Source organism: Triturus cristatus, chromosome 9 (genome assembly GCF_964204655.1).
Source record: "Triturus cristatus chromosome 9, aTriCri1.1, whole genome shotgun sequence".
Taxonomy (NCBI): Eukaryota; Metazoa; Chordata; class Amphibia; order Caudata; family Salamandridae; genus Triturus; species Triturus cristatus.
The window spans coordinates 233,426,957-233,439,334 of record NC_140592.1 but is presented as its reverse complement, the minus strand read 5'-3'; the positions used below and the strand labels follow the sequence as shown (position 1 = coordinate 233,439,334).

The window sequence follows — 12,378 nt, the reverse complement described above, 5'->3', positions numbered from 1 at the left end:
CAGTTAAAGTCATGTTATGCTTACAATGCATAACTTAAACACCTATAAAATTTGCCAGTGATTTCCAGTTATGATAACCACAAGTAACACAACCGTCTTATAGTACACATTATCTCACAGGTAATATAACTGAGGACATCACAAATGACATCATTATCTCACATGACATCAATGATAAGTTCATGTATGACATCATCAGTGATTCTTGTTCATTCACTAAAAGATAGCCTTTTTATAACAGCATACATAGAGCAAATAGAAATCTGAGTTGAATTTCTTCCCCATAGTTCCCCTTAACAACTCAAAAGAAATCATAATACAATCAAACAGTCATCCATCACACAATCTGCATTATTGCAGAAACTCTCTCCACAGAGATGTAACTCTACTCCTTCTATGCATAGGTTGGCAGGAGTTGGGTATAGAACTCTTTAAAAATCATCAATAAATGTAGTACAATATGGAAAATAAAAGATGTCTAATCCTCACAGGTCACTCGGTTGGTTTGCCTATGTTTCTTAGTAATGGCTTACATTTGATCCATTTTAAGTCAGTTACTGACTGTCTGAAAGAAAGGCATACTTATTTGGGTAACATGTTATTTGCAAATTTCCAAAGGGTGTTCTCGTTACATTAGATCACCCCCCGGCCAAATATGCTATGAATTTTCCAGATGTTCAGTGCTGAGATGTGCAATTGTTACTCTGATATGTTGTAAATTAGTTAGCAATCTATTTTGGTATTTTGCAAGATCCTTTTAGATATGCGAATGTCAGTTGGTAATTTAGGTTTCCTACAATAGTATATTTTAAAAGGGCCTGGCTCCACTAAGTCAGTTTATGCAAATATTTTGAATAGTTTGAATCTAAAATTAGACTTATATTTCCAAGAAATCCGGCAGCTTTGTAATTTACCCAGCTGTGAGAGTCACTTCTCTTTTGTTTTCCTACTTCAGGTTCCCTCCAGGACTCAGAGGGTTTTGACTTGGAGAGCTGCAGGAGCCTAGTGTCGCTCATGGATGTATCTTTCTGTCTATGTCCTCTGTCAACGATGTTGTCAGTGGGGCTTCATGATGTTCTTCTGCAGTAGGGAATCAGTACCGAGCATGTTTGCTTGTCCCTACTCTTTGCTTTTATCTCTCTTTTGTCTCTGCCGCCTTAAATGTTTTTGAGTTGTTACCTCTGGATATATTGCCCACTGGATCTGTTGTTCTTGTTTCTTGCTTCAATGTCCTACTACCCTAATTTTGTTGCTGTCACTGATATCTTTTCGAATAACCTACCTACTTCTTGTTTTCTATTTTTCTCTATTAATTGAAAAACAAAAACCTGCATCACCTTGCTCTGCCTTTTATATATGGTCCAGTGGGCAGGAAACGTAGTCCTGCTCTAGTATCTTGCAACAGTTTTAAAGCATCTTACTTAAGGAAGTATGTCATGCATGAAAATATCTACTTGTTAAAACTTTGGGCATGATTACGATATCCGTTGCAGTCTCGGGACCGATTGTCTTCCGGTCAGCAGAACTGACACCGCAAATACGATGCAACCATATACACCCATTTCTCTATGAGAGCTTGTGCTGCGACCGTAAACCGGCCGTAGCACAAGCTCCCATAGAAAAATGGCAGCCTTCCACATGGTGCAGGGATTTACAGGGGGCACTATAGGTGCCCCCAACTGGAGGGCCAAAGGGACTTTTCTCACAGCAAATCCATGTCGGAAAGGTCGACATGGATTTGCTCTCGGAAAGTGCCATCATAATCCCGATGGCGGAAACGCCTCCAGGATTATGTGGTCCTTCCGACTGGCTGATGGGCTCCTTAAGCCTGTCCGAAGTCAGCCGAATTGACCGGCTGGTTTATAATTCCACCGCAGTCGGAAGTCAAACCAGGGATGTCAGTCGGAAGCCTCTTACATCCTAATTAGCCCCTTTATGTTCTATTTTTGCACTGAATTTCAACTAAATTATTCTTACGCGGAGAGACAGTAAACTTGAACCAACTTAGAAATATGGATTTATTTCTTTTTAGTGATAATCACTGACACATTAACGAGAAGTAACCAAAGTCTAGAAAAAAAACAAAAGTTCACATCCAGATTCCAGTGTAACTTTAGGGGCAGAAATGAAAAATACATACACAAATCAATTGCTCTGTGAACTAAAGTTGGCGAACTACACGTGGTAAATTGAGTTTAACACATTCATCATTAAACACAATGGACCAATTAGGAATCAATATATTCAAATCAAAACCAAAATGGCCTCATTTCATAAGTCTCATGCAGCTACACAGCCCATACGTATGGAAAGGCGAACTTCAAAACAGTGGATGCCTACATTGCATCCCAAATTACAATGAGATTAATGTGCAGTTCTTTAATATAATATAAGCCACACGTCACAAAAACAAATGACACACACAACGTTATATGTCCAACAACAGTGCTTCATTAGTAAACAATAAGTAGTGGTGCCCAAGAATTTCTCAGAAGCCCTTGACCACCACTGACTATCGTAGGGCTTGCTGAATACTAAGGCTTCGTAGTCTTGACTTCACTCCATGTCTCTTTCATCCACCACAAGACACTCCCTGTCTCTCTATCCCACTCTTACAGGCTCATGAGAACGCCCATGCACCACTCTTAGTACGCACCCCATGGCGCAAAGTAATGCAAAGCAGTGCTATGTACTGCTTTGCATTACTTTTCGGTTATTTCCAGCGCTAAACAAGTTTAGCGCTGGAAAGTAAATGAGGAAAAAAAAGATTTTGTGCCAATTCGCGACACTTTTGTGATGCAAATATGGCTCAAAATCTTAGTAAATCTCCCCCTTCATGTTTTAGGTACATTTGCTCCTTCAAGCTGTCTCTGCCCTGTATCAAATACCTCCAACCCTGTCCAAAAAATAACTGTCTCGGCTCACCTACATGATATTTGTGTGGCACTTCCAGAACTGGCATGAGGCAGAAGTTTTAAGGTTCTTTTCCCTCACTTTAGAGGTCTCAGTAACCTTGCACCCACTAATTGGGAAACTGCCTTTACAACGCATGTCGTTACAACGCAAAAGGCTTGTTGCAGGGGGTAGAAGGTGTTGGAGTTAACTCCAACACCTTCCCTACTGTTGCACACACTGGAGTTGGAATAGTAAATTATACTCTTCCAGCGCACGCCCGACAGCAAGTCGGGGTAAAAGTATGCATTGTAACAGCATGCGTTGTAACGTCATACACCTGCACTAATTATGCTCACCGACTGAGCCGCCTACAGGTAATAAACTGTTTCTATCTGATGATTGTGGATATCCACATAATAGACAATAGAATGTATCAATTAGGATGACATGATTTTGCAGACCCATATCTTAATACAAAGCCGACCCTCGGGCGGTTTTGCCCCTGCACACTGTTGTGTCTGCTGTCTTCAGTATCTTGTTCCATATATGTCCTTAGATTTCTACTCAACAAAAGTCCCAGAGGGCTCCACCTACTGAGTTGTGCATTTACACATTTTGAGATCCATATTGTGTTGGGAATCGTGGCAAAGAGACGAACGCCTGTTTTATGCGCCAGGAGGGCGTAAAGCGAATACATTTACCTCGATAGTTCTCCAAGTGAGTTCTTTTCAGCTAGCACAGCTCGGAAACAGGGAGCAAGGTTTGCCTCTTTCTGTTGCTGAGCAATTCAATCTGAAAACATTCCACTAACTGAGAGAAATATTGGGTTAAATCAATTTGTTTTATGCCTTGCAGGTGCATAAAAAGAAGTGCTGGGATTTGCCCTGTGCCAGCGCTGCCCATCATGATACTGGCCCTGGTCTTTTCTTGACGTGTTCCTCGAGACTCTCTAATTCCAGTGAATGAACTGTTGAGCACGCCTAGAATGTCTGCTTTTGTTCTGGTACTCAAGACAAGGAAATGTAGGCCTGTTGTTTTGTCGAGTCTCCAAAAGCAGTGCAATGTTTTTAATCATCTCAATCTTGTAAACCAACCACTGATTACGTCATTGGCAATAGACAGCAGATCATGACTGTGGGCAGGCCTATATGAGCACCTAGGCGTATTCCATCCTCCTCCTGTGCCACGTTCTTCCGGTATTGTCCTTGTGCATTCATTTGTGCAAAAAATGAACTCACTTGCATTGGAACTGCACCTGAATGCTTGTTCAAGGCTGAAATGAAAACTTTTCCATTTCCATTCTGTCACATATTAATCATATACATCATCTATGAGTAATGGTCTGACAATTAGCTTTATAGAGGAATGAGGTGCTGTATCCTAGGCAGGTGTAATGACATTTCAGTGTAAATAAAGTTCCTTCTGTTCTCCTTTTCGATTTAAAAAAAAAATACATGGCAGTCCAATGACTTGGGACTACATTACTATAGTTAATGCTTACTCTGTGCTGGTAGTTACTGATAGTTTCACCAGCACTCATTTTTGTGAAGTCTGCCTTATTTTCCACTATCAGATCTTCATCCAGAATAAGAGAGAGCTACAAGAAAGGGAGAAATGAGGGAGGGAACAAGAGGAAAACAGCAACAAACTGAGAAAGCAGGGATGAGAAAGAACTTGCAGGAGAGAGATAGACAGGAAGTGTAGGGTGGTGGAATCAGGACTAAGCAAGTTGGGTATTTGGCAACCCCAGCATTCAACCGTGCTGGTGATGGGCACTCCAAGAACACATAGGCTCCCTTACAAATTAAACACTGGGTGCAGTAGCACAATTTTGACTTGTTTTCTATGTTCTACCATATGAAGTTTTGAGAATGTCTTGAGGTCACTTTAGTAAGAGCAGTGTGGTTGGGGCAAAACTCCGTAAATATTCTTAAGTGTGTTCCAGTAGACCATTTATCTTACTATGCTTTCAAAAGCCTTAACTCCAGAGTCACAGAGCTGTGGATTTGGTAAGCTTGGCTGGGAGGAGTTCCAGAGTCTTTGGAGTAAAGTTTGCTGCGGAACGGTGAGTTATAAAACAAAAGTAATTGGTGTAAATCCCAGCATGCATTCCATTCTTCTGCGTTCACTTTGTTGATGACCAAACCATACTATAGAGGTACATCCCTAGTGAAACTTTATGCTCTGCTGAGGCCCTCCTCATCAATGCCACAACATATTCTAGAAGTAAGATGTTAGGAATACCAACTTTATTTCAGGTAGCTAATGTAGGTAGGTCACTTAAACAGTCTGCCCATTAACATCCTCAGAATTCAGAATCATCTTCAGATTCAGAAAAACAGATTACCGGATCTTAGGGCACATTTTTGCACCTCTATATCATACTATGCATATACAGCTGCAATATAGCATAACCAAGCTGCAGAAATCTCGGTCCTGTAAGATGTTTCACGGATGGTGCCACTGGGCCTCACCCTAAAACGGCTGAAAGTAGCAGTAGACGACTATCCACAAACATTTAGGAGTATGTACCTTTTTATCTGGTCAACTACACATAAATGCACTTCCTTGAAAGTAATCTTCTATAGTTTGTTGATCTCCATATTTTGCAGCATCATGTACAGTTCTCCAGTTTGCCCCGGTACCGTCTTTATTGGCTACTGAACACTTCATGTTTCAGAACACTAAGTTATATAAAAGGCTAGATTCTTTCTTTGGGGCCGATTCCGATCTGGGTCGGAAAGCACTCTGACCGAGCCGGATCCGGAGTGTTTTCCGACCGAGCCGGAGTCCTGCAGTCCGACCGAGCGAGTACGATGTGGCCGTATGCTGCCGGACTCGGTTCGGTCGGACTCCCATAGAAGTCAATGGGAGCCGGGCATACGACGCGTACATGGGCTCCCATTGACTGAATGGGTATGTCGCGTACAAGTGCACCCCCTACAGTGGGTACGTGTCGGTGCCATCCGCACCGTATATGCCTGTGTTGGGGAGACCCAGGGGTCTCCCCCTGTGTCCGAGTTGTAGGGCTGCGGGAGACAGGGGATCCGACGCGGACCCCCAAAGGCAACCACCCGGGCGATTTGTGAGCCGGACACTCCGGCTCGCACAGGCTGTCCGACGCGTGCATCGTACTGGCTCGGTTGTGAATCGCATCCATTGCACGCCACGGTTAGCTTACGACCGAGACGTATGGAGCGGTTCGGAGCCGGAAACGACTCGGTCAGTGAATTTCATGTAGCTCGCAACGTACTTGCTCGCTCGTACAGCTGTACGAGTCGGCCGGAAAACATGCGTACGGCTCGTAGTTTTTCCGGCCAGATCGCGTTCGGTGCCCTTCCGACCCGGATCGGAATCGACCTCCAAGTGTTCACTTCGCCTTGAGTGGTGCATATCTAGTGGTGCAGAGACAAGAAGCCACATATGTAGACATGTTTCCTTGAGGCACAAAAACACAGATTTTCTTATATTTGCAGCCTGGCAAGGGTGCTTGTCTTTCAGTGGAGTAGCTGGACTCCGGTTTGATTTTTTCTTTACCTTCACTTTAATTGCTGAGTGACTCCCTAGACATGCCCTTTTTCCCTCCCTATGGTCCCGGATGTTGGGCTGCTTAAACAGAGTGATAGCTTGTCTGCGCACTCCAACACAGAAGGTACAGTCCTCCTAACAACTCTACTTTTCTTTCCTTGTAGGCATTAGAGCACAACCTTTTCTGCGAGGTGCCTGGTTTCTGTATGCAATTTTGGCGCCATATTCCATTGGAATTCGCTATTTTAATACTTCTATGTGTTTTAGCATTTTCTCACTGTTAATTTAGTTTGGCTTAATTTTCCAGTATTTGCTGTCTGGCAAGGGAGCTTGCTTTCTGCATCCGGAGAAACTGGACTCCAGTTTGCCTTTTTCTGAGTGACACGCCCCTTCTCCCTGGTCCTGGATGTTGGGCTACTTAAACAGATGAATAGCGAGTCCGCACTCAGCCAAAGGCAAGCCCGTCCGTGCTCGGGCAGGGCTCAGCGCCAGCCACACTGCTCATTTGCAGCTAGATCCTGGGGTATCACACTCTTATTCCCGGGAGGCCCTTCTTGCCCTATGGCCTACCGGTAAGAACCTGTGCTATGCCCAGATCCTCAGAATTTGGAACTTTATTGGATCTGTTGGATCTGTTCCAATTGCTGACTAGATTTTACCCCTCCGGATAGAAGCTCAGTTGGGAAAACTGTGACACCTCATCGCAAGGAGGTAACCCCTCATCTTATATTAAGCTGCTCACTTATTAATGCCAGATCACTCATCAAAAATAAACTAGAGTTCTTCGAATTTTTTCAAACATATAAAACGGAGTTAGTCTTTATTACCAAGAATTGGGCTGATGACAGCTCTGGTTCCTATTTAGCTCTTGCCATTCCTGCCAAATACTCATTGCTTAGATTGGACAGAGTAGGAAAGAGAGGTGGCGGGTTAGCACTCGTTTATAACAAATTTCTTTTGTGTACATGCTCGGGTGTCTTCTCCTCCAATGACCTTGAGGCCTTAACTTTTAAATGCACTTTTAATGATCATGGGCCTCATGTAGGAAGCCAAATACCGGTCGGTAACGGCCGATTTTCGGTAATTATACCGTTACCGACCGGTATTTTGGCTTTTGGTATGTAGGGGGATCATTTCTGTATTCGGAATTTACCGAATCGGTAAAATTCGGTATTTATGAAGTGGTAAATGTGTCCCTACCTACATATGGCCCCATATCTCTTTTAATGGACTATTAATATATCGACCCCCAGGATCAAGAGCTATTTTTCTTGACAGTATTGGCCACCTGCTGGAGAATAAGGTAAATTTTGCTGATTTTACTGTCTCTGAGATTTCAGTTTCCATCTGGAGAATCCGGATGATAGAGACTCTGTTAAGCTGATTGACCTTATGAACAGCCTTGGCTTACTCCAACTGGTCACCGCTAGTCATATGTCAGATGGTATTTTCTCTGACAACTCCGCATTAGTCTTTTTGGAGTTGTTACCGTTAACTTGGTCAGATCACGCCGCAGTAATGTTTCATCTGAACTGCGCTTCGAAGCCTGCCTATAAAGCTAATCTCAGCCTGGTTAAACTCTGTCGTTCGTGGCATAAAATTGGTGCTCAATCGTTGCTCATTTGGAAAGTAAACTGCAATCCTCTATCCCTAAGGTCTCGAAAAATCTAGATCAGGATATTGCTGATTAAAATGCTTGTCTCACCTCAGCCGTAGATCAATTGGCCCCTAGTAGACCCCTCCTCACTAAGAGATTGACCCCTTCTAAACCATGGTTCTCCCAGAATCTTACAGATTTGAAGCAGCTGTGTAGACGCCAAGAGCGTCTATGGAGGCATAACAATGACCCCTTGGAAAAAGCAAAATATTAACAAAAAATTGTGGAATAGAAGGCCCAGATCCTGATGGAAAAATCCGCCTATTTTTCACAGAACATTATTTCAGCTAAAAATTCCAAGAAAGAACTGTTTACCACAATCAAAAACGTGCTAACTTTAGCGATCGGGAAAAAGTTGAAAGCAGTCAGATTCTTTGCGATAACATCGCACTAGCTTTCCAGGATAAAGTACTAGATATTTTTAATACATTCTCTAGATCTCTGGGCCAGACCTCATCCACCATGCAGGGGACAAAGAGCCCAACCTCTGGGTTGGAGCTTTCCTAGATTTCTGTACTGTTTCCATCTGCTTCTAATCTACCATCTTTTTTTTCTTTTTCTCAGCTGCCGGTGGACCAAGTGCAGGACTTAATCCTTACCACACGGTCTGGGTCTCCTTTGGACCAATGCCCCCCGGCCACTCTTCAGATGGCCTCTGCCATTGTTGCTGACCATCTGACTACTATTTTCAATTAAATATTTTTGCAGGATTTCTTTCCCACAGAATGGAAAGTCGTGTCAATTTTGCCTCTGTTATAAAAAAACTGCACTTGAATTTATCAGTGGTGAGAAACTACTGTCCTATCTTGCGGCTTCAAAATCATGGGAAAAGCTATTAACAATGAACTGATTCTCTATTTGGAATCGGATTACCTACTAGACCATTCACAATTTGGCTTTCAAGGTCAGCATAGCACTGAGTCGGCTCTGAACACGGCCTCAGAGGATCTGAGGGCCATTCTGGAAGCTGGAAATCCAGCAGCGCTTATTTTACTTGATCTCTTGACCGCTTTCAACAGGGTCAATCACAAGGTTCTGATTGACCGTGTCGAATCCCTGGGTATCGGTGGTTCAGCTCTAGCTCTACTATCTTCCTTTCTCTTTGATAGAGTGCAATTCGTTTCTATGAACGGCTTTCTCTCTGGCTCATTCTCCCTCCTTTGTGGTGTACAGCAGGGCTCATCATTGAGCCCTACTCTGTTTAATTTATATCGTCACTTACTAGAACTACGACGCCTAACAGCTGCTCAGTTGAATCCTGCAACCTAATCGCAGATTTTTTCTCAGAGAAGATAGCAAAAATGTACTCCACCTTACCGGACGAGGCACGAAATGGAGGGGGGAGGGAGTTGACGGGCCTATCGTGGAGAAGGCTTTAGGCCTCTCTAGCTTTGTCCCTCCATCACTGGATGAGCTTAAAAACATTGCCTTAGGCATCAAGTCTGGCTCACCTAAGGACCCCACGAAACCTAAGACCCTGAGAGAGAGTATGGAGATTTTAGCACCTTACATTGGTCACCTCCTGAAACTCTCCTTTGAATCAGGGACAGTCCCTAAGCAATGGAAGGAGGCGGTTATCATCCCAATTAAGAAAAAGCCTGGGGTGAAGGCACGCTCCTTCCATACTTTGCTAAAATTGCAGAGAAGGTGGTTAGCTCGCAGCTAACCGCGCACATGAATAAGCATAACCTATTACATCCCACTAGGTCGGGCTTCCGGGCTACCTATTCGATGGAGTCCGCTCTACTTCTGTCAACCGAAACAATACGTAGGCATGTAGATGATGGACAGATGGTGGCACTGGTACTATTGGACCTCAGCGCCGCTTTCGACACCGTCAACCACCCTCTGCTACTACGGCGCCTCAAGAGAGGAGGGCTGGATGAAATGGCCTTGGAATTGATGAGATCCTTTTTACAGGATCGGAGTTTTCAAGTGTCTCAGAGTCCGTTCTTCTCAAAAAGCATCAGGCTGACTCAAGGAGTGCCCCAAGGCTCTATCCTCAGTCCTACTCTTTTTAATTTATACATGGCCCTCTTAGCTGAGCTGATTGCGAAATACGACATTAGTGTTGTGTCATACGCGGACGACACGCAACTAGTGGTGTCGTTATCGCAATCCCATGATAAGGCAGGCATCAACTTTTCCACTTGCTTACAGGAGCTAGATGCCTGGATGGCAAATAATTGCCTTAAATTGAATGGCAATAAGACGGAGGTTCTGATTGTAGGCAGGACTCCGTCAATATGGTCCTCGAGGTGGTGGCCTCAATCCCTGGGCTCCATGTTAAGAACTTGGGGATGTGGCTGGACCCGAAGCTCTCCTTTGACCACCACACCAGGATTGTTGCCGGAAAATGTTTCGGAATAATGAAGGGCCTCTGGAAGACGCTAGATGTACTTCCCGCAGCCGCAAGAAAAACCCTGGTCCATGCATTGGTAACATCTCGCCTGGACTACGGGAATGCTCTCTATCTGGGGGGCAAATAGGAAGTGTATTCAAAGATTGCAATGTATCCAAAATGCGGCGGGCCGCCTTGTTTTGAGATTACCCAGAAGAGCTTCATCAAAGAACGCCCTTGCAACCCTACACTGGCTCCCGGTTAGGGAAAGAATTGTGTTTAAGACACTGTGTATTAGCCACCGCATCCTGCAGGGGAAGGGTCCCCGCTACCTACACAATTTACTGACCCCTTATGTCCCTACCAGGGCTCTGAGATCTATGGTGACAGGAAGGGTAAAACTACCAGTAATTAAAAGAGCAAAAATGGGGGGAAGATCTTTCAGATGGTTGGCCGCTAAACACTGGAATGACCTCCCTCAGTCACTTAGGTCTGAACCATCGGAGAGGACTTTCTGAAAAGAATTGAAAACCTGGCTCTTTCACATAAAGTTCCTCTGGGTCTTTTAGGTGCATCTTGGTTAACAACTCATGATGGGAGATTAGCTGCAGCGCAGGGACATACTAGGTAGTATAACCAGGCGCTTTAGAAACTCATTTATTATTATACGTCACTCCTCTAGACACCCTGATTAAAAAAATGTGGTTTCTCAGTTGTCAGCTATGCTGACGACACCACCATTGTTGTATCAGTTTCTGGAAATCAGCAAGAATCGGCCGCCAGTTTCCTTAAATGTATGCAACAAATTAACAAATGGATGATTATTAATTGCCTGAAATTAAATTCTGCCAAAACTGAAGTTTTGTTGTTGGGCAATAATGTATCTTTTTGTTCTCCTAACTGGTGCACATCTTAACTAGGTTCAGTCCCACTTCCAGTGACAAAGTGAAGAACTTGGGTGTAAATTTTTGACAATCGCTTATCTTTTGACCAATAGGTGAACACAATCACTTCCTCTGCTTTTCTTACGCTAAAAATCCTGAGAGAGATTCTGCCTTTTATCCAGCTTGACTTGTAGAAACTAGTAGTAACTGGCCTTATTCTCTCTAAAACTGATTATTGTAATGCCTTGTACATCAACTTAGAGATTAATTTACTTAATAAGCTACAGGTCTTGCAGAACTCTGCTGCCCTATTGCTGCTTGGAATACCTAGGCACCAGTCTGCCTCTAAGCTGCTGGTCCATCTTCGCTGGTTGCCAGTGCACAACCGAATAGACTTAAGTGTCAATACATTGCATTTAAAGCCTTGCAGGATGAGGGCCCGGATTACTTTAAAAAGAAATCAATCCGATATGTTCTTCCCAGGTCACTACAGTCTTCATCAGCAGCCAATCTCATGGTCCCTGAATTCAAACAAGTCTGCTGGGGTGGAAGAAACTTTATTTACGGAACAACCAAACAGTGGAATGCCTTACCTCTGTAAAGACTAGTCCCTCCCTGTCCTCCTTTAGAAAGAATCTTAAAAACAGGCTTTTAAAATGTATAGTTTCCGCAGTCTGTCTTCTGTCTCTGAGCCGCTCTGTTGCTAGACCAGTGCCATTACGCCCACGTGCAATCGGGCTCTTTACAAAACCCATTTTCATTACATATTCCCAAACAAATCCAAGGAGCACAATTTGGATGTCCTAAACCCCTCCTTTCAAGATCAAGACATTGCCTCAAAGATATTCTACAGAGCAGCAACCAAACTGATGCGTAAACTGACAGACTAAGCATGCCTACATGTCTTACTTACAATCGATATTGATGTTATACATGAAAGCACTGCTGGAATCATATGTGGCATCTTAGCATTCAGCCACTAAACAATGGATCTGGTATGGTTTAATTCAAAAGACATTGATGACTCTACCTTTGTTTGCACTTTAATATTCAATACTGCTTGGACACAGTTA

General features: G+C 43.6%; 1 protein-coding gene across 3 annotated transcripts in view; it reads left to right on the top strand.

The window, feature by feature from the left end:
* The window catches only part of LOC146797665 (calpain-9-like), a 266,794-nt gene that overhangs the window by 239,047 nt on the left and 15,369 nt on the right, over positions 1-12,378 (top strand). For all 3 annotated transcript variants that reach the window (XR_014968511.1, XM_085624810.1, XM_085624811.1), the window contains 2 exons: positions 956-1,020; positions 4,892-4,960. Coding sequence is in view for 2 of the 3 variants with exons in the window: in XM_085624810.1 (XP_085480936.1) it covers positions 956-1,020; positions 4,892-4,960 (134 nt within the window). In the remaining variant the exon portion in view is untranslated. The remainder of the gene's footprint in view (positions 1-955; positions 1,021-4,891; positions 4,961-12,378) is intronic.